This window comes from Mytilus galloprovincialis, chromosome 13 (genome assembly GCF_965363235.1).
Source record: "Mytilus galloprovincialis chromosome 13, xbMytGall1.hap1.1, whole genome shotgun sequence".
NCBI lineage: Eukaryota > Metazoa > Mollusca > Bivalvia > Mytilida > Mytilidae > Mytilus > Mytilus galloprovincialis.
The window spans coordinates 59,548,110-59,572,643 of record NC_134850.1 but is presented as its reverse complement, the minus strand read 5'-3'; the positions used below and the strand labels follow the sequence as shown (position 1 = coordinate 59,572,643).

Below are 24,534 nucleotides of genomic sequence, written 5' to 3'. Positions count from 1 at the left end.
TATGAGGTAAAGATGTAATTAATTACCTGTGTACATGTGATTAGTATTACCTGTCACCAGGGGAAGTGTTCTACTAACGAGTGTTAATAACTGTATCATAATCATTAATTACAAAAATAAATCTTTCATGAAGAACAGACATGACGCCACAATCTTAAGTCTGCTTACTGTTGTGGCTTTAACGATTGATAGTGGTTTGATTTATGTCCAGTGGCAAATATTTAAAGCATAATATAATAATTCTAGACCATTTTGGCTCAAAACATTGTCAAATAATGTATACATATGACTTAATGCAAAACAATTGTCAATTACAAATTAAAGAGCATCGAAACCAAAAGTTCTAAAATCTTGTATCAAAATCTAGCTTGAGCTAAGCATGCAGAAAGGTAGAAAACCTTAATGTTTCATATGAATTGAGCATTTATGTAAGGTAATTTACAGAAAATGATTGCATCAAAGATCTTTCATCTTCTCCTGGCCAGGTGATGCCCTTGTGGACTAAAATTTCAACAGTGTACTAACTGACTATTTACAAAGATAGGGATAGTATTTTACATGTGAACTGGTTGTTTGATGTACATAAATATCTAAATTAAGTAAGACAATATATATAACTTTGTTTCTTCTCAAATTTGAAGGTTTTTGTTCTTTATAAACAAAGCGATGTTATCACCAACAATAATGAAAAGAAATACTGCGATTCAACAAAACAAAAAATTCTTTTATTCAGCATTGATGTCATTTTGCACGAAGAAACGTTACCAACACGTATGTCATCAAAGATCAAATGATTCAATTCCGCTATTGTTACTTAAAGAATTATTCAACTGATTTTTATCAAAACTTAATTTAGCTGCACAAAGACTTAATTTATCAGAACAAGATAATCAGATCTAGAGTTACGGTTCTTTTTCTTCTAACAATCGTCAAAATGTCATGCAATACAAAAGAAAGGTTGTACCGTTAGAAAACTTATAGGTAAAATCTGAATGAAAGTAAAAATTATTTGTTCTTTGTGGTATTAGTACAGACCGAAAGGCCGACAATTACATTACAAAATGTGTCAATTATGTACTTAACATCGGCAGAAAGCGGCTAAAAAACCACAAACATTGTTTAATTTGTTAAACAATCTAAAAATACTGATTACCTTGCAAAGAACATTGAATTTTATAACAATGTCAATTCAGACTAGTATAGTTGTGGGTGGAAGGCTTATAAACACATTCTGATTAACAAGTATAATATTACTATATAATCAGAGGCAGGTCTTTTCTGGGCAATATGTATACCTTTATGAAGGACAGAAAACTGAAAAATTGGTCGCCTTTAACCCAAAACCAGTGGATATGTAGACAAACAGTATGTCAATGCAGTCATTTTTCATGCAAAGCTATAAAACCCCATCTCTTTATTCAAAGTATTGGAAAACAGAAAAGAGGTATTTAAAATGGATTTGAAAATTACACATTTATATAGATATAAGGTGTGGTATGACTATGAGTGCCAATCAGACAACTTTCCATCCAAGTCACTATTTGTTAAGATTTTCGTTACTGCAGTTAAGTCGCTGAACACATATGAGACCCATACATGTTAAAATTTAGAGTGAAGTACAAGTTGAGAGGGACTTTCTAATTCTTTAAATGTTGGAAACATTATAGAGACTGCATGGTTATGAAGAGTTGTTATTTTTTTGAACGATTTAAACTATTTTTTGTCTTCATTGAATTCTCCCAAATTTACAACAGAAAATTAAAACAGCTATAAATCAAATCTGGTGGCTTAAATCTCAAGGATTATACAATTGATGACGTACATGTAAAAATTATCAAATGATGTTGAAAACATGCTTATTAATTGTGTCATTATCAATGTGTAAAAATATGTTAATTTATTCACATCATTTGCATATAATTTCAGACATTACAATGTTATCTACAATTAAATCAAATTTCCCACTTTATGGTTGTATATTTGTATAAGGACTTCCAGACGACAAACAGATCAATCAAACATGCATGTACTATCTGAACTTTCAATTATATCAAGGTCAAATAGGAAATAGGACACGGTGGATCAATCATCAGGATGGAACCACTTGACCTGTCACCACTGTTGACTTTTGGCGCTATCAAACCCTTTTTTACCAAAATATACTGACCCCTAATAAAGCAGTTGTTCTTGACCAATGAAAAGATAGCTGAGATAAGAACATTGTGACAGGCTGTTGGACAGGATCAAAGGATTTCGAGTTCAGGAGAATTGAATTTGAGCATAAAAATTTCCCGTCCTGCTAAATACTTGATTATCAGTTCCCAACTTTGTAATAAATCTGTGAAATTTAATAGTGCAGGTCTTGTTTTGATATAAATTGTCTTCATTGACAATAATCGTGATTTATTTCACCACAAAATTTTGTGACCATGTTAATCACAATTACAAAATGATTTATAAACTTGAGAGTGTGTGACATTTTTTTATATATTTTTTTAACTCAAGATGTCAGATATTGCTATACTGACAAGGGGTCGGACAGATATGTAACTTTGATCAGACTGACATGGAAAGCATAACTAGTAAGGTCATATAGAGCTGAAAACATAATGGCAAGGGAGATAAGTTTATCCATGTTTTAGCCTAAAAGTCAATTGCACTTCAAGATATTTATATGATGTCAATATAAGCCTCCATTGTCATATAACCTTGATTTTCCTGACAATTTCTATTTAACCTTGACATTGAAGACTTAGACATTGAATTTCCTTCTGGTCTCAGGAATGACAAGGGTTGACTTGGGTAAGAAAATATAGAAATCTGTGGACTTCACCCTTCCTTTTCTGAACCTCTATTGTATAAGTTAAAATCAAAAGGGCATTGACTCACATTATAATGTATTGTAATATACAACTGAACTTCATAATTTCTTTGATGTTTTCAAATGCTTAGAATATATCTGAGAAATTTATTGACAATATAAAGTAAAGTTTATATTGACGAAAAACTGAACAGTAGAAAAAATTTACATGGTGAATTATATGTTAACACCTAAGTATGCCATAAAACTGAAACAGCTGGTTCATATTACATACCATATGATATTTTATGGAATAATACTTTTCAATACATTGTATTTTATTCATTTATAATATAGGGAAACAAAAACCCAAATATTAAGTATTCACATCTTCCTTGTATGGAACTTACAAGTTTATCAGGACATTTTAATATTAAAACAAAAATCAAAAAACAAAAAACAGAAAGATTTTTTTTGTTATTCTAAATGCAAAACTATATTTAAGAAACCCTTAAGCCTCGGTCACACCTTAACAGATAGCTCAAACGGATGCCTAACAGATAACTTTTTTTCAATCCGTTCATGTCCGTTAGACGTTAGTTCTTATCCGTTAGACGTCCGTTTAGCGTACGTTTTATCCATCGACGTCCGTTTTGTCTGGTTGAAAATTTTGAGCATGTTCAAAACTTTGAACGGACGTCGAACGTCTGGTAGGCATCCGGTGTGTCTCCATTATGCATTCGTTATGCGTTCGTTTTATTGGGTCAGTACATCAACAGACTCCCAACGGATAACAATTTTGCCAACGGACAACTTTTATTTTCTTCCGTTAGGTGTCCATTTGTGCTATCCATTAAGGAAGGTGTGACTGAGGCTTTATGTATCCTATTCGTTGTTCGTTGGTAGATGTGAGCCTTAGCAGCTAAATTACTAGTACAAATGTAAAATGTTAAGAATCTAGAAATTAAGGATTTTAGATGTTATCCACAGTAAAGTCCAATGTTGTTAAATTACATGAGTTGCAACCATTTTGAATTATTAGACTGATTGTTGGTATTTTAGATCTTTGTTTATAGATAAGGGTATGAATGTCCTTAATTACAAGCAGGAGTCTAACACCCTGTCTATAAGTACAGGGAAGGGTTGGGATGGTGGGATGGTTATCATAAAGTCAAATTCCTTGCAACAGATAGATAAGAAGATGTGGTATGAGTGGCAATGAGACATACAACTCTCCATCCAAGTCATAACTATAATAGGTCAAAGTACAGTCTTCAACAAGGAGCCAGGAAGTAGGCGCACACCGATCAGCAAGCTATAAGGGACAGCTAGGCCATCTATTTAAACAAATTGGAACTTTTAAAGAGTAAATCTTTAAAAGTGCACCAAACACATCTATAGTCAGACTGAGACAACACATATATGTAACCATAAGATATCCCCTAATATTGATTTCCAGGAAGACATATATATATATACCTGTAAATACTAATGTTCTATTCTATCCTGTCAGGTATAATAACCAACTGTTACTGAAGTATAAATCCTTAATGAGCTATGGATCTTACATGACAAAAGTACATCTTACATATATGTATATACACATAAAAAACATATATATCATTTGATGTTTCTAACATGTCTGTTTTTATAAATAATGTTTATACTTCTTCAACATCAATAGCAAGGTTAAATTGATGTTGTAGTTAAATTTCTTCAAACAATACTTCAATCAAAGAAGATGTGGGGTATAAGTCACAATCAGATATTTCATGCTATAAAATATTTGTCCTAATTGATATTTTAAGGAAAAATTTGACATTAATACAATTTTATTTTTTTTGAATTATCGACTGTCAATGAAACAACTCTCCACCAAAGACCAAATGACATAGAAGTGAACAACTATATGTAACTGTACAGCCATCAACAATGAGCAAAACTCATACTGCAAAGTCAGGCATTTTTTTAAGATTGTGAACTCCAACATATTTGAATTTAACTAATATCAATACACTCAGAGTTGACATGAAAAAAGGTTGAAATGCCTCAAGATCTGTGTATACCCAATCTCTAACATGATCAATAATATTTTGAACTGTTATCCAACATTTTACCGTTAGCCTTACAAGATCAAACAATGATAGGAAAAATGAATGTTTGGGAAATGGTTCATTGAGTCAAAATGAAAATATTTTAGTATTACATGTACGGTAAACAGAGCTGAAAGACAAGCTCTTCTAATTAGCTAGTTCTTGTTCACTCTTCATTTTCATTTTTATTTTTTGATTGATATTATCCATTGACAATATCCATGTGTTTTTGTTTCATGTACATTCAGGACCCCATATCATTTTTTCTTCATCTTAAGGAATGTGAAAACTGTAAATTATCAAACATATTTTGAGTAATTTATTTCCTACAAACTAACCATAAATCAAGTTTGACAACCGTCTCCGACATAAAAATCACCTAATATAATTATCACCAAATATAATCACAGCTATTTTCTAAAGAACCTGTCCATAATGTCCTCATAAATGACCATTTCTCTGAATAAATAAGGTTATTTGGGTTAATTATATCTTAACAAACAAATGCCAATCTAACGAATAAAAACATTTTTCTTCATGTATTCTGTCATGTTTTGTGTGTTTTTATGATATAGGATTGAATAAATGATATAACTACAAATTGACCTATATCTCGACCTGAATATTATGAACTTTTTTGTAATAGATATTTATGGCTTACTTTGGTAAAAAAAATACAATGACTCCAATTAATTTTTGAGTTATCAAAGACTAAATGAACAGCAAAAGGGATTTCTCTAACATTTTTCTTTAAATAACATGTAACACCCCCGGGACCCAATTCGAAATCCTCAGGGGATCTGAATTGAAAGAAGTGAATAGTCATTAGGTAAAATCTGGACCTGATTCCTATGGAGCATAATTCATTAGAAAGGATTTGGAACCAGACTTAACCTATCAACAATTACAAACTTTTTATTAATTAAGATTCAGATTCCTCAGCAGTTTTGAAATGTATCATACAACATGTACTGAATTTTGAAGCATTTATAAAAAAGAAGATATGGTATGATTGCTAATGAGACAACTGTCCACAAGAGACCAAAATGACACAGACATTAACAACTATAGGTCACTGTACGGCCTTCAACAATGAGCAAAGCCCATATCACATAGTCAGCTATAAAAGGCCCCAATATGACAATGTAAAACAATTCAAACAAGAAAACTAACGGCCTTATTTGTATAAAAAAATATGAACGAAAAACAATTATGTAGCACATAAACAAACGACAACCACTGAATTACAGGCTCCTGACTTGGGACAGGCTCATACATAAATAATAAGGTGGCGTTAAGTTTAGTCAGAACTTAACCACTTATTTTTCGTTAGATTTCTGTCCAATAAAGGATTTCAATTTTTAAGCTACTATTAAAAGACAAACTTCAACTTCTTATACTCTAATCAATATGTTACCATGACAATCCACATAAATAACCCAGCCCTTTATAGCCACCTTTATAATATATGGTAATATATGCAAAATAAATTCATAAAACTTCTTATGTAAAAATTGAATTTGCCATGTAATCAATTTTCTATTTTTCTGGCTGTAATAACTGTTAAGAGATCTATGAAGCTGTTTATTACTGATCAATATACTTTAAATAATAATGTAACAGGTTTTACTGTGTAACAGAAAATATAACTGTTTGCTGCCTCAGTAGCAGCTTAAAAAAACAAAAATATATACTTTCAAGGAAATATAAATACAAGTTTAAGCAAAAGAATAAAAAATTGCCAATGCAAAGGACATTTCCCACATCTTTGGAGAAGCAAATAACCCTTATATTCTTTTTTGTCTGTTATAAGTAATAATAAGAATGACTCTTTTTGATTTGTTTTTAGTTATATGAATGTTTTATGAAGAATACTGTGCTTTAAGAATAAGGCACTTATTGGGACTTCATTTTGAAACAAAATATCTTATTTTATCCATAAATGTGGGTTTAAGTATCTGTTTGTAACATCTTATCTTATCTTTAATAGAAATTTCACAACTAAACAAATTCTCAGAACATTGAAATGTTTAAAGACCTTGACTACCCACAAGGGTCTATCACAGTTGGTCAAAATAGATTGAACAAAAAAATGACATAGGAACGAATAAAATTGAGAAAGGAAATGAGGAATGTGTCAAAGCAACAACAACCCGACCATAGAGCAGACAACAGCCGAAGGCCACCAATGAGTCTTCAATGTAGGGAGAATTCTTGCACCCGTAGGTGTCCTTCAGCTGGCCCTTTAAGAAGTCATCTTTAACCAGTGGCGGACCCAGAACTTTTCCTAAGGGGGGGCCCGCTGACTGACCTAAGGGGGGCCCCCGCTCCAGTCATGCTTCAATGATTCCCTATATAATCAACCAAATTTTTCCCACGAAAGGGGGGCCTGGGCCCCCCAGGCCCCCCCCCCCCTGGATCCGCCTATGCTAACCTACTGTCTGATAAAAAATCTAAGATCAATCTCCTTAAGCTTAAATCATGAAGAAACACTAACATTACTCAATCAAACAGTTTGTTTACCTTCCAAGTTTTTGATATATTTGGTCCAATAGGCCAGGACCTCCTATAGACGGGGTTGGCAGTAGACTTTTGGAGTCTACGCTTTACCACATTATCTATCGTATGATGATTAAAACTCGTCATTTTTGGTTTAGAACGTTCTCGTATCTAGTCAGTTCTTTTACTGTTATAGTCTCCTTGACAAGAATTTTATTATACATTGCATTACATCTCACAAATTTTCATTTTAAAGTGCACTTTATAGGGATATTCCTATTAAATCTTTCCTCCTTTTCAGTCCCAGACATTTGACGTTTCCTCGTATAAATCTTTTCGTTTCATATTCCATCGAATATTATACCAGACGACAGTATTTCACAGCTGAGACCGGTCTATTAACTTTATTAACAGTATGATGTCCCCACCATAACGTTCAGACTTACATTAAGTCATACCTGGACTCGCTACGATGATTTTTTACCTGCTTCATTTCACTAACATGATTGACAAGGTGTTTGTTACGTTATAAAAATTACATGGTGTTTCCTATACAAATTTTATTAACTTTTATTTTGATGATGACTTGTAATTTGATGTTTAAATAAAATTCAAACGTTTCGATGATACGATCTTTTTAATGAGTGACCCCTAGATATCAAAACTGAGGTCAGGAATAAATAATCCTATATTGTACTGTATTGTTAAGAACATTTTCTACATCAAAGTCAATATGGATTTGAATACATTGAAAAGGAAATATTAATTAAAAATCCATACAATACAACAGTTCTTACATTACAATAAATGAGGCACATAATGTGGGGAAATTTTAAAATATATTTGCAAATATTATTTTATATTTTGAAATGTTTTGAAATATATAAAAGCAGCTACATGCAAGGAGGAACATGAAAAAATACCTGTTTGTAAGAATATAGCAAAAAAACAATTTATTATTTCCTGCAGAATAGCAGGTACATTAATAATGAACAAACACAGCTATGCAACATAAAATTTCCCACATCATTGCAAAATGAAATAGTTTTAGACCTTTTTCAAATCACACAATAAGGGGAATAACTCACAAAATGTGACAGTTTCTTTTCTCTCTAAAAAGAAAGTTTTGCAAAAACTAACTTGTCCATTCATTTTTTTTGGCTTAGGTCTCAGGATCAAACAAGTGGCAAAAAAAGGACAAACTGAAATATCCCATTTGACCTGTGTTTAGTGGACAACTATTCATAATTGAAAGGCTGTCTGGTTCTTGATTTATTACAAACAATATTCCAGGGGACAAAACCCTTAATTCTCCAAAATTACATTTTTTCTGGCACTATCAATTTACCTCATACAATCTATCATATTTTAGTGTTTGCTTTAACCTGTTAAATGTCTTTTGAAAGAAGGATGCATTTGATCTTACCTTATTTTTAAAAGACATCACTGATATTTTAGCATCCTGAACAAAAAATTTCTAGATTTGGTGTATTCCTGTCCATCTGCTTCCTAATTTATGATACAAAAATCCTTGTTTTATTTTTATCTTAAAATCCTGAGGTTTTATAATGATCCTTTCATAAAGTCACTGTTCTTTGCACATGTATATTGATTTATTTTAAGTAAATATATAGAATCCTAGTTGAAATATTGGCAGGATACAGGCAGGCAATGTTCCAAAAACTTGCTGAAACTGCAGAAATCTAACAGAGTATTTCATATTGTGTGACCCATGCCAAATATATCACAATAGTTTACAAAACACAAAAATAATTTATAGTCCATTAATCAAGATATACTAGTTGATCAATCAGGCTAAAAGTCACCCTTGTTTGTCACACTTTACACAACCTAAAGGTTTTGATGGGTTGGTTTCTTCACAGGCTGTTTGTAATGTGTATCACACCTTTGAAATTTATCTCCAGGGCCTTTTTTAGTTTTTTTTTAAGTCCTTGTACACTTCAACTTTTTTTCACTATTCCAGAATTATCGTATGCTTTTCACACATAAATTTCTCACACTCATCTAATCTTTTATCAAAACAGATTTAAAATTGTCAGCATTTGAATTTTTTCATTGACTTGTTATTTCTGTTGAAGTTCTCATTCAAAATGTTTTTATAAAAAAGACATGTCTTTATGGTGAACACTGCTTTTAAAAATTACAGCTTTGACCTTAACTAACCCTTTCAATAATAGTTGGGTAAATATTTATTTCTTTTCATTTGTTTAAATTGACATGTTAAGTACATCTTGCCCCAAGGGTATCTTAAATTAATTCAAATGTAATATAGAAAAAATACAATGAAAAGATATTTTATACCAATTAAAAAAAGGATTTTAATATTTCAACAAAAAAAATAAATACAAATTAATATAATTACATTTAAATGGCCTATTATTAGAAGATTAACTTTATCATTAAATTAATTAAATTAAATTAAACTTTAATCTTAATTCAATCTTTTTACCTGAGACCTTAACCTCATAGTAATGTTGTTAAATCCGTTCTTCTAAATGTTTTGTCGGCTTTCATACATGGTTTTTAAAAAGTAAATTTTGTGGTTCAATTTCCTAACCTGGCTATGCTGAAAGGTGCAGTAAGACCCTGACACCGATCAACAGGAAATGTCACCCTGGACTATTACTGACAGCCATAAAAACCAATGTTACCACAAACAACAGACTTTTGTTTGCTTTTTATCTTCTATTATGCCGTTATCTGGTTAACACAGGAAATCAACATGTGAATTTATTAAAAGGTTTTGGGTTTTTTCTAAATAATGTTTAGTTATCAGTTTTCATGGAAAATTCTAAGATTATATTTGACCTATAAAATACCCCAAAATGTTCTTTTCAAATCCTTCATTCTTGTATGGAAATCTAACATATTTAAAGTAACTTTAAAAAAATCTCCTTAAACCATAATTTCATGTTCCTTATGATGGTTTTTTTTTATGAATGTTTATGTATCTGGGACAGTCAATTCTAACAAGTTGGATTCTAATATTTCACATTCAAAACATAGAGGAAAAAAAAAGACTAAGTTTTTCATGCAGTGATTTGTTTTGATTTAGATTAAAAGATGCTTAATGTCCAGCAGCCAATATTTCATGCCTATTGTTAGGATTATGATATACCTAGCTTGTGCTTTTCCGAAACAATGGCAAATTAAAATGAAATAGCTCACAAATTAAGACAACATGAGTCTGCATAGACATGTTACCATACCCTCACCCATGTGGATTCAATATTCTGACAGCAAACCCCAATTGGTAACTACTTCTTAATGTCTTCCTTTCATGAAGAACAGAAGTGTATGCTTAGGCATCACTGTGAATTCAACTCACCACTTTTCACACTTGCCTCGCTTATGAGCACAAGGTCTGACCATTTATGATCAATGCATTGGTCTAAATGAACACTTTAGACTAGCTTGTATTTTGAGAAGAAAAAAACAGTATTAATAGTAGAGTTGCTGTTGTCAGATTGGGATATGATGGTTACAAATACTTTTTTTACTCTTGACAAAGAGGTTATCGTGTAAATATTTGTTACTTCAAACTTTCAATAGAACTCTGCAATGTTTCAAATTCCCTTTGTTATTCCTTATCTAAAACATTGCACGAGATGTTATTCAACATCTGTAAAAGCAACATAAAATTTGAGAAAAAAAAAAATGAACATTTGTTTTATAATATTGATCATTGTAAATGGTTCTGATTCACTGAAAAAAGAGCTGATAAGAGTAGATCTACATTACAAAAGTTTACCTACTGACATCTCTTAATGGTTGCAAGGGTTCCTATAAACTGTGAACACTCTCACAGCTTCAGACTTGTTTATGAGTTGGGCAATGGGGAACTCACCTTTGATGTACTGGGACTGAATAGATTTGTCAGTTTGCTCCTTTCCTTGATCCGTTTCCCTTCATTATATGTCCCGCTTAGAGTTCCCTGTGGACTGACTGATTGTGACAAAGTCTGTGGAATTGGACATGTATCATCTATAGATAGATTTATACCACGTCTGCTCCTTAAACTTCCAACCTTTACAGAAAATGCAACAATTAATTATTTATATTATATTCATAAATATATATACATTTATTTCTCTGATCTAAATTCATAAATATCTAACCTTTAAGTCAATTTTCAATATATTCTATTTTCTGTTGCAGAAATCACAATGGACTAATTTTTAATACTCGACTTCTGCTGCATATATCAGATTGGATTATCTCTCTTTGACAGAATGCCATTAAATAAAGACAGCATAAGATAAATTCAATGTATTATTACATTAAACAAGTTGTAAAAAGAAAATTACTTAAATATTTTCTCTCTCATTTATATATTGATTATTCTTCTTTCACTTTAAAAAAAAAAAAATTGTTGTAATACTTGGTCATTGTTCATGTTTATTTCCAACAAAGTTATTTTTACTTTTCACATGACCAACAAATATATTTTATTATATGAAATCTTACAAATAACATTGTTTATTATTGATCAAGTTTGTCCTTAAACTATTCACTTTTGTTAATAACAAAATCCATAACGCTGGAAATAAATCTGGATACAAAAGAAAAATTAATAAAATGTATAAAACAACTATAGATTTCCTATGCGAACTTTAGAAATAGCGTGTTTTAGGAATGTCCCTATATATACATGGGTCATGATGGGTGTCATGTAAATATCTAAAATACTATGCCATGGTCCCATACTCATATAAATAACAATTACTTTACTGCCAAGGGAGATAATAAATTAAAGTCAAATATATGGCAAAAAAATCTAAGCACACTCTTTTCTCTCTAATAGGGAAGTTATCAGCTACTCCTATATGACTAGAATTCACTACAACTCTATTACTGTTTGTTTACCATACTCTTCTTAATGCATTAAATTTCTTGTTGTTGATTTCATTTTAAATATTAATTTTCACCATAAATTGTACATTGCTACACCAAGTTGACAAAGAGATGAGCAGGAGCTCCTCAAAACCTCCCAAAGTTGTCGATTAATTCTTTAGCAAAATATTTAATCGTACTTTTTGATCGGAAAGGATAATCATTTCTTTAATTTTCGTCTAATTGTAAAATAAAGTGTTAAAAAAACCCAGATATTTTCTTCGGCAGAAAGCGTTATTCATTCCAAATTAAATTTTAACCTATCCACCAAAATTAATTTGAACAAATCTATTTTAGAATTAAAAATCTATTTGGTGCAGCAATGGCCTGAAAATAATTCTTTACTCATTTTAAAAACATTATGTATTAACCATTAAACCATGCCTTAACAACATACAGACAATACCTAGACAAAAGTTTTAAAATATTACAAACACATTATATACACAGATGTTCATGTAACATGCCTTCATAGATTTTACAAGTGCATACTGATACAATAGTTAAAGATATCTGAAAATACATTCTGTACAAACTCATAACTATGGTCACAAAAATACAAGCTGGAAATTATATGTATAAATAACTTGGTTCTAAGGCTGATTTAACTGTTTTGATCTGAATTTGATCTAAATTTTCTAAATAGCAAAACCAATAATAGTCCTTGGATTGAGAGGATTTTTTTAAATGATTTTAGCTGCTACTATAACAGTTCTAAGAAAGTTAATCACAGTGACTGTAATGTTTTGAAAAAACATTGATATGCTTTGCTCAGCATAAATATTAGACGCTAAAATGATGTGATGGAACTGTGTATGGCAGCGTAGACATCTTGACATGAAATGAAACAATGTAGTACGAAAATTTAGACAATAATTAGATCAAAATAGTAATTCTAGTCTCATTTGAACCATTGAAAACCACTTCATTATCAACTGCAAGATGCTGATCAAATACATGCCGGCTTTGTTAACCCAGATATGTCTCCTGTCTGTTGTATTAAATTTTGTATAATAATATCTGTCATTTAATAATAGTAGCAGATAGATTTCTGAGACTATAACTCAGAAGCTAACTCTATAATTTAGCTGTACTTTTAACATGGACTTGCTCTTAAGGGTAGGTTTACAATGGGAATGCTATATACACCACTGCATGGCAAAGCCAAATTGTCTTTCACTATAAAGTTCAGTAAATTTTGGTAAATGAATAATATCCAGGCAGGCACATTTACTGAACATTTGAGACAATTTTCTGTCATTTTACAGAAGACTGTTACAAATTCCTTCAAAACCATTTCAAAGATTTAGACCCTTCATAAAAACATAGAGAAATAAATCAGTAATTTTGAAATTTGATATTTTAAATTAAAATCATCTTAAGGGAGATAATAATAATATTGCTAACTTATCTCCCCTTGTAATCCTAAAATTCTAGACCCCCTTTTTTTACACACCCAATTCCACTTTAAATATATTTTGTTTCATTAGGGTTAAGAATGAGCATTAAATGATTAAATTAGAAATAATTATGAATATAAATTTTATTAACAGAGTTAAATTCAATTTAAACTTGTACCCAAAAACCGTCTTTGCCATGCTAATGTTTGGTTTATCAGATAAAGATTAAGACAGAGTTTTAAGTAGTTAAATAGTTGGACTATACTTCTCAACAGACATTTCAGCATGAACACCAATCATACAATAGATCATGCAAAGTGACATTTCAGCAAAAACATTTTCACAATTTTTTTTTGTATTTCAACTTCAACTTTCCTTCTTATTCAAGAACAATGGCAAATAACTCTAGACTCAAATTTTTTTGAAATAGATTTTCTGATAATCTTTTATTTAAGATTTTAAAGAAATTAAAGAAATCAGGTATCTTTAACAAGTTATGGAATTTAAGTATTTATTAATCAAAAAAAATGCAATAATATTTTATAAAATTTTATGGAACTTGTACTTATTTTCAATATCAAAAAGAGGCTAGTTTATGATCCAATCAGATTTTGTACAGATAATTATAAGAACCTGTAAGTCTATACCAACATTTAAATTAAAAAGCAGAAAAAGTAGCAGTGCCTATTTCACTCCTTATTGTTGTAGTGATCTACAAACACAGAAAATCAGTGTAAATCAAAGTTAAAACGAAAGTAGATATAGTTTATTGGATCTAGAAGGTTATAACAAATACTTAAGCTTAAAAAAATAATCTATATTTCAGTTTAAAAAGCTAATTAATTACTATACGTTCTGTCAGTGAGTGTTTATGCTGAAAATGCTGTGAAAATAAGATACATCTATACAAGAGAGTTTTGATTCTAACCATATCTCATGTTACCAATTTGAAACCTAATAATACTATTCATTTTCCTGGATTGAAGACACATATTTTTTTCAAGGATAGTTTGTTTGTTGTTTTGTCACAAAAGCCGCTAGAATATTCATACTTTTGTTGATCATTTAAATTCATGTTTTGTTTATACCTACTAAATTCAAGAAAATTTGTATCCCACAAATAATAATGAATTGAAAGTAATGTATGAAGCAATCTATTAAGTATTTGTGAGATATTTTTGGCATTTTGTTCAGTATTGAAAATTCAAGTTCACAACTCAGCTAATGTAAAATGTTAAGCTCTGTTTTTTTTTTTTTTTTTTTTTTCAAAATATTTGTTTGATCAATTGTGATATATGAATGAATAAGATATGGTTAGATTCAAAACAAAGGTAGCGAGCATCATTAAGAACCAAGAAAATTAAGTAGAGGAAAAAGGATGCCAGGCAAAGTTATGTTTGCCCAAATCTTGCCTGACTTACAGAGCTTCCGTCATCCTGTGCCTTCATATCTTCATTTGCTACTTTAGGAGAATTAGTGAAAAAGGGGAAGGACAAAGAGTTACGTCGCTGCTTCGAAGGAACGGGAGGCTCAAGCATACCACTACCAGATCGTCCAAAAAAGGACTCCCGTCTGGCCATCTGTTGGTAACCATGGTAACAAAAAAATCACATTATGTAAATAAGGCAAAAACAAGGAAAACAGTCAAGTAACAAAGAACAGCTATTGTTAAAAGACAGAACAATGTTAGTGTCTCTCTCTCTCTGATTAGAGAACATCACAATTATGAATATATTAAATAACTACATAATGTATATTTAAAGATGATTTCTAAAATTATCTTTACCCGTTCATGATTTATTTTAAATTCAATGAAACACCCTAAAGTATTTACAACTAGTCAGAAACAAGAGATAATTGAAGCATTTCCCTGCGCTGTACCTAAAAAATCAGAGTTTAATGGCTTAGACATTTAAAGCAGATATTGCACAAAATCATACTGGTTTTAAAATAATAAAGCCCTGATGCATCCAAATACTAATCATTTTGCTAATGCATATCTATTATGAAAGTCAACTTCAGTTTTGGATGAGTATGACAATACCTTATATTCATTGTTACAATATAATGACCTTGTATCTTTGTTTTAAACCTTTGTATAGGTATAGGAGAATAAGGAGATGTGGTATACCATATATGATCATTATATCAGTTTGGATCATGCTCTACGACATGCAGTATACAACATGCTTTACTTATCAATTAGAGTCTAAATACAAAGTTCTCAAATTTACTATGTATTGTTAATTAAAATTGAACTATGTGTTTTATTTAGAAAGACTCAGGGGCTCTATCAAAATTGGCTAGATTTTTCATTTGTTTTTATCTAACCATTGTTATAGGATTGTTCATTTTTTGATCTCCAGAACATTACAAATATATTACTTGATGCTATTGGACAATTTTCTTCTCTAAAAATCCTTTCTTGCACCTCCTTTGAACATGCTATACTGATTTGTGATCTTATAATCCAAGGTAATAGTAAACGAACAGGAAAACAAAAAGAAGTCATTTCACGTCTCTATCTCGCGATCACCTGATACTATGTAATTTCTTCACATCTGGACATATATTTCCGTAATTGGAAAATTCGTAACTTTCTTGTAAGATTGATGGAAATTTTGTGGTGTAAATGACAAATCAATAAGTGATTAAGACCTATAATCTACTGTCTGTTTTATTAACGCCTGATATACTGACGACATTACATTATTAGGTTACTGCACAAAACGTACTTTGATGAAAAATATTTTTATAAAACTTTTATCAATGATTTTACATCTGAAGTTTTCTCTATTTGTTTTATTTAGTTGTTTTAACTTATTATTATTTGTTTAACTACGTTTTGAAAAGATATTCATGGAATCCAGTGTTAAAGTAAAGTTTTTACCACTGGAAGGTTTTATTTTCATTAAAACTCCATCCCGCCAACAATAGAAGGAAAAAACCTTAAATTCTATTTAGACATTTCTAAAAATACTTTTTAAAAGAGAAAAGACTCACTCCTATAAGTTGAAATGATATAATGTTTGTATATAAGTCTGATTTATATATCAAAAGTATCTATATATGGAAGTAAGGAGAGATTGTAAACATTGTGTAATCAAACACACCTTTCTTACAGATGTTGCACTTTTATGGTAAATGAATAATTAATTGCAAAAATTTAAAATATGCTGTGGCATATTTCTTATCTCTTTTATTTACATAAAGGTTCAAATCTAAATTATGTATAAGGCGAAGCTTTTATGAATTAATCTATTTTTAAATTTAAAAAAAATATATTTAAAAATTTGTAACACTATTTGAATTGTAAATTCTGAAAGGTTAACTTGCTTTTCATAGTTTGTATTGTTGAACTTTAATCTTTATATTAAAAAGTTTCACAAGTGGTAAAAATAACAAGCTAAACAAGACTTTTATCATAAACTAATCTGCTTATAGAAAAGATTTGGACACTTTTCAACAAATAAATTTTAATACTAACAGTAAAATTTCTATTCGTTTTCACTTATAATTTTAAATTTTGTGTGTGTATAAACAATTACTAGAAATTTTATAGTAAAATATGAACAGACATGACTAAGTATTTAGTATATATTTAATCTGAAGAATTTATTACCAAACTCTGAAACGGTGTGAATGAAACCTTCAAATATACAGTTAATAACTTTAACAGCAGAACCAAGACCAACACAATGCCAGTCATAGATATCTCAACACATTGACTCCAGAGTCCAGAGGTGGCAATATTATATTAAATACATATAGTTTACTCATAGAATAAAAAAATCTAAAAATGTCAGTAACTGAAAATACCAACATTTCCATTTAAAACAAAATATCAGAGAAATCAAAATTCAAATTTTCAACCAACCCAAGTCACATTGCATATACTGACATTCAAAAGCTAGTTTTTACTTAGCCAATTTACACAAGACTGCTGAGTTAAATATAGTGCCAAAGAATGCCCAATTTACAAATTTAAAATATATAAATTAAGCAACTGAACTTCATAACGTTATAACTATAGATATATATATGTCATTTTGTTCACATGAATTTAGGAATGCCTGTCCACCAATGCAGCCACATGTGCCACCTATAAGACTAATGAAATGACAGACTTTATGTGTATAGAAAATGAGCTGCAGACATTTGTTTCACTGATATCATTGCATAGTCGTAACAAACTGTCCAACGAGGGTCTGATTTACACAAATACCTCTATACTACACCAACACCCAACACTGTGCAGTTTATATTTTTAAATCTCAGCCCTCAATAAAAGCTCATGCAATTATACATTGTGTTTAAGATTGAACCTTACCGATGATTTTGATCCCTTTGATATAGATCCAGTTTTACTCCCGCCAGACTGTTTGGACGAGGAACTCTTTCCAAAAACTCCATCCGACTCCTTTTCTGTAAAGATAAATAATTCTTTATTGTATAAAAAGTTAAAGTTTAAGACATATTTAAAAAAAACAAACTTATATGAACATGTTATGCAATTATTGAATAATTATCAGCAAAAATGGTTTTCAATTTTGATCAGGTTGTGAACAGATGTACATTTTTGTAAATAGTGAAGGAGACTGTCTGACAATAAGCCATTGCATCTTAAATGCTAATTAGGCTGTCCAATGTGTACAGTCCCAATGGTCTATTAGGGATGATAAACTCAGGTCAGCAAATCAGACTTTGATAAACCAAAGGTCAGACTCAGGTAGACCAATGGTCAAATTGAGGTAAACCAATGGTCAGGCTCAAGTAAACCAATGGTCAGACTCAGGTAAACCAATGGTCAGACTCAGGTAAACCAATGGTCAGACTCGGGTAAACCAATGGTCATATTCAGGTAAACCAATGGTCAGACTCAGGCAAACCAATGGTCATATTCAGGTAAACCAATGGTCAGACTCAAGATAATCCAATGGTAAGACTCAGGTAAACCTATGGTTAGACTCAAGATGAACCAATGGTCAGGCTCAGGTAAACCAATGGTCAGACTCAAGATAAACCAAAGGTAAGACTCAGGCAAACCAATGGTCAGACTCGGGTAGATCAATGGTCAGACTCGGGTAAACCAATGGTCAGACTCAGGTAAACCAATGGTCAGACTCAGGTTAACAAATGGTCAGACTTGGGTAAACCAATGGTCAGACTCGGTTAAACTAATGGTCCAACTCAGGTAAACCAATGGTCAGACAAGGGTCAACTAATTGGTCAGGGGATCTTGACTTGGCATTCACGAACATTTTTAGCTACCGTACTCTTCAAGATCTGATATAATAATGGTCAGACTCGGGTAAACCAATGGTCAGACTCAGGTAAACCAATGGTCAGACTCAGGTTAACAAATGGTCAGACTTGGGTAAACCAATGGTCAGACTCGGTTAAACTAATGGTCCAACTCAGGTAAACCAATGGTCAGACAAGGGTCAACTAATTGGTCAGGGGATCTTGACTTGGCATTCACGAACATTTTTAGCTACCGTACTCTTCAAGATCTGATATAATAAAAGTAATAGAAAATAAAACAATTTAAAATCACCTTTCAAGGTAAGTGTGATCAAAATACAGTATAACATACAAGGTTCGGTACACAGCTCTGATATGGCTAATATTTTATCTTAAATTTGTTTAATCCTTGAGATAAAAGTTTGTCAGTTTCGTGATAAATTTACGATGTTTACACATCAATACCTTTTCAACAAATGATAATGAAATTTAAAATTTCAACTGAAAATCTTAAAAACTTTTTATAATATAGATGGTTTATGGAGGACACTCTGAAAGAAACAAAATCAGAATGCACCCAAATAAAATGGAATACATCCTGATAGTAACTGAATTAGAACGCACCCAAATAAAACTGTCAAATAAATGTCTAAGGGTTTCAAATTATCAACTATGTCTATTTACCTAACTTTTACTTGTTCAAACTTTAAACTTTTTCAATAAATTTTAACTTGCAATAGTGAGATATTCTTTTGATAAGGCTCAGGTCAAAGAAATATTTAAATCAAAATATGACAAAGAGATTCAATACCCTGAGTTCTTCTAAATAGTATTTCTTTGTACATATTCAACAATAAACAATTGGATATGTTTTTTATTTATCACCAGTTTCAATACTGTAGTGTCTTGTCTGCCTTAATTTTTATAATATGTCAAACAAGAATGCATGTGTTGTCCTCACATGGTTCATATTATTTATAAAGTAGGAAGTTGGACAGACCCAAAAAGCACACACATTTTACAACTTACCACTGTTAAGCTGCTGACCAAATATGTAGTCATAGTGTTAAACATGGCTTCAGAGAAAATGATGACAAAGTTACGTGTTGCATGGATAAATGGATGGACAAGGTGATTGCAATATAGATAAAAGAAACAGTAGTTATGATACCACTTTCCAATGTCATAAATTTATTGAAAGAAAACAAATCCTGGTTAAAAACTAAAACCAAGGGAAACACATCAACTATTCGACAAAGGAACAACAGGAACACTGAAGTGCATCAAAACAAACGCTAACATATGTAGAAACGACTATTTGATAACAACTGCCATATTCCTGAGTTAATGCAGGACAATTTAAGAAGAAATGGTGGTTTGAACCTGGTTTTATGGCTAGCCAAACCTACCACTCATATGGCAATGTTAAAAAATTGCCCTGACTTTCACTCAGATTTGGAGCAAATTTCCCACTCTGATCCAGAAACAACTATCAATTGATCATTTTCATTGCAAAATAATTATGAAGTAATCTTTATATAATGGTAATATGAGAAGACGTGTTAAACAGGTGAAAATATAAAATAAAATCATTACATGTACCATAAGTTATGTCACAAATCTGTCTTTATGTTACTGACACCTACAGTACAATGTATTGCACAGTGAAACTTCCTTCATCATACAATTTAATACAACACAAAAGTGTAGGCAGTGAAATTACACTTACACACAAGTAACATGAGGGTATATAATATGTTCATAGGACACCATTTCAACCGACTGATAATATAAATGAGCTCTTCACAGCTTGAGGATAACTATGACTGAACAGTTTTGAGAAGGACCAGTTATAAAGCTCTAAATTGTTGAATCAGAAAATAGACTGTTGTGAAGAACAGATCTTAGACTAAGATGAGATTTTGTTTTTACATTCAAACTCTGATTTCATTATGTAGAAAGCATTCCTGTATTTTTAATATTTGGCACTACAAATGTATTTATAAAGGGCTCTGAATTTTATTAGTTATAAACCATCTATCTTTTGCACTTCAGATACAAATGATAAGTCCTTTTTTTATTCAGATGATTATATCATGGAAGAAAATAGGTTTTAAAGTAGAACACTTGTGATATTCCATACTACATTGTAATATTGATATGAAATGACCTGTGTAGCCCTCTTCTGTTGCTCAGGACTGAAATTGATTTTACATTAAAAAATCTATTTTTATTTGGATAATGAGGTAACAGATTTTGGCGTATATAAATATGTGACAACTGAAGTGAAGGATAGAGGAAAATCATTTTAAACATTCCACAAACCTGAAACCTTTTCAAACCAAAACTATCTCCCTATTAGTGGTTCTCCACAAAGGAGTAAGATAATCAAGAGTAGAACCATCTCTCTATTAGAGGTTCTCCTCAAAGGAGTAAGATAATCTAGAGTAGAACCATCTCTCTATTAGTGGTTCTCCACAAAGGAGAATATAATCTAGAGTAGAACCATCTCTCTATTAGTGGTTCCCCACATTTTAAGGAGTAAGATAATCTAAAGTAGAACCATCTCTCTATTAGTGGTTCTCCACAAAGGAGTAAGATAATCTAGAGTAGAACCATCTCTCTATTAGTGGTTCTCCACAAAGGAGTAAATTAAATCTAGAGTAGAACCATCTCTCTATTAGTGGTTCTCCACAAAGGAGAAGATAATCTAGAGTAGAACCATCTTTCTATTAGTGGTTCTCCACAAAGGAGAAGATAATCTAGAGTAGAACAAAGGAGTATGACACCAAAGCGATATTCAAACTCAAAAGTCGAAGACAAACTGAACACAATTGACAAAAAAAAAGAAAACCACAAAAATACAGGTAACCGTTACTATGGTGATCTCAAGTGCACAGGAAGGGTAAGCAAATCCTGCTTCTCATATGTACTGGTAAACTCAGACTTGTCAGACTTCAAGTAGGATAAAAGTATTAGAACCAGAACATTGCTCAGTCAATCAAGTCTTCGTTGTATTCCTTAATATTATTAATTCGTATATTTTAACAAATTTGATTCGTTTAGGGATAGTCACATGTTAAACTATATTTTCGAAGGTAGAGAAAAAACGGGATAGTAAAACGCATATTGACTTGCAAAAAGCATATTGCACGGTTATTTTTAGAATATCTAAAAACCAATATACTTTGTGACGTCATGTAATGAATTCAGGATATTGTTTAACGTTTTGAAACACATGATATCTGTGATCGATTATTTGACAAAAAAAATCTTCAAATACATAATTAAAGATGTCCAAAAAAAAAGTAAATGAAAAAGTTGTTATTGTCAAGGAGACAATGTAATATCTATACAATTCCAACAAACCTAAATGACGATTTTGATACAAATATGGTCAGAAATTAATAATATAACAAATATAGCCTTTGTATGAGGTCAATACAGGATATATCGACCCAAAGAAGTATATCGACCTCGGACTTCGTCCTCAGTCAATATACTTCTTTCAGGTCAATATATCCTTGTATCGACCTCATACAAAGGCTATATTTGTATAATATCTCAAAAGCATAATATATGTGACAAAAATATTTTCAGAAAAGAACATTTGTTTATATAATCAATAGCTGTTCTGTATGTTATATCATACATGGCTGCCAATCAACATGTTAAATATTGTGGCAAATTTACCGTAATTAAAAAAAAGTATGTTTGACAACAAATAATTGGCTATTATACACACTTTCAGTTTCATAAAAATAGGGAAATTTAAATTTTTGAACACAAGTTTATGGATTTTTAAGATTATGGTTAACCCACAAATCTATACAAAACTGCTGACTATGATTTAGTGGGGCAGATATTTCTATTTTTCATGTCGTAGAAAGATTTGCCAAGTTGGGCAGTATTAAATAAAGGTTATCTATGACCCAAAGTACTAATTTGTCATGTTAAACCTACTGAACAAACAAAACTTTGTTCATCGATCTTTTAATACTTCATAAAACTTAAATTAGCTTTATAAAATCGTGGAATAGGATCTAGGTGTCCCTGACTGATAGAGAGAGGGTGGAAACATCAATACTATCGTGGTACGAAAGTGTTCAAAGATCTGAAAGCAAGCAAGATTTAAATAAATTTCATTTTATGTAAGACTGTGATATTCTCTTGGTGTCCTTGACAGTGAAGGAGTATTTAAAGGCATCACATGATAGATTTATGATAATATATAACCATTAAATTTCTTGTGAAGTATGCAAAAATTTGACTGATACATGTAGGTGAAAAACTAGTTCAACCTAAAACAAAGTTGCTTTTCTTAGAAATTGATAACAACCTAAAAAACAACCTTAAGAATATTTACATCACCATACTTTGAATTCATTATAACCGTTATAATTACTCGTTAGGTATCAATTTTTGGTAGATTTCATTGGTATTTAAGTTAACCACAAAATTAAATGCTTAAAGACAAAATTTCTATTGGTATCTTAATACAAATTTTAACAAAAACATAATATAATTCAAGTGCTTTAAATTAAATATAATATCATCTCTAAGTTAATTTACCTATAGATTTGAAACCAAAAATGTCTTGAGTGAAACTAAATCCAGGTCGAAATAAATCCGATTCGGACTTCCTGTTGGAGCGAATTATATTCCGTTTTTTGTTTCGTTCAATTCTACTCATCATGAAAACTATGTTTTTTTTCCTTTAATTCTCTGTGTTTCTTATCATTTCCTTAAAGATCAGTTGATACCTGAAAATCTGCTTTTACAAGAACAGATATGCACAAAATCCCACTCTCCTTTGATAGACAAATTTCAATAAACAAACTTTACACATGTGTCAAGGCTAAATTTTCCGTCAAGGTTTAAAGTTTGCTTCCAGCAATGTGATAACTGTTACAGCTGTAGTTATAAAGAATCAATGCATCCTCTACTTCATACCACTTATTAATCCAAATATCAAATTATAAGATTTAAAAAGTTATTACAGATAACATAATGAAAGTTCACATACACTAAACAAATAATAGTGAAATCAATTAAATCTTTTCATTCAGAATGTCCAATCGTATAGAAATCCATTCTATCAGTTCAAAAAGTATTGATCCACGCCTGAGCCTTAGTCCATAAACCTAAAATCCACATTGTTTTAGAATTTCACAAATTCACGTCCTATTTATAGTCCGTTGATTTGTAAACTGAATTTAAAGTGATTATAAGTTTAGTCAATACAGATAAGGATACAGTAATACAGGTATAAAAGTAAACGAGGAATCGTTCTCTGTGTACTGACGAAAAATCAATGACAAAAGATACAAGACATTTCGCTGGATATATGGTTTTACATCAATTTTTAATGGTATAAATCCATACACAATTGAGCAAATTACTTTACGTAACTAGCCCTCTCACTGTCTGGGATCAAATTTACAAAATGAAACATGACATCATTGGCCATCTAACTGCACATACTTAAATTGTCCAAAGCATGCGTCTGTATAGTCAAAACTTTACTAATTGACTATCTTAGAATAGTGCATCAATATAAATATCCTATTTATGAAATACTAGT

The 24,534-nt window shown here is 30.9% G+C and overlaps 1 protein-coding gene across 10 annotated transcripts in view; it reads right to left on the bottom strand.

Moving 5' to 3' along the window:
- Positions 1-24,534, bottom strand: part of LOC143056082 (pleckstrin homology domain-containing family G member 5-like) — a 145,782-nt gene that overhangs the window by 16,946 nt on the left and 104,302 nt on the right. For 9 of the 10 annotated variants that reach the window (XM_076229163.1, XM_076229162.1, XM_076229164.1 and 6 more), the window contains 3 exons: positions 18,037-18,131; positions 15,128-15,286; positions 11,261-11,440 (listed from right to left, as the gene is read on the bottom strand). In XM_076229163.1, the coding sequence (XP_076085278.1) occupies positions 11,261-11,440; positions 15,128-15,286; positions 18,037-18,131 (434 nt within the window). The remainder of the gene's footprint in view (positions 1-11,260; positions 11,441-15,127; positions 15,287-18,036; positions 18,132-24,534) is intronic. The other variant, XM_076229160.1, reaches the window with a different exon arrangement.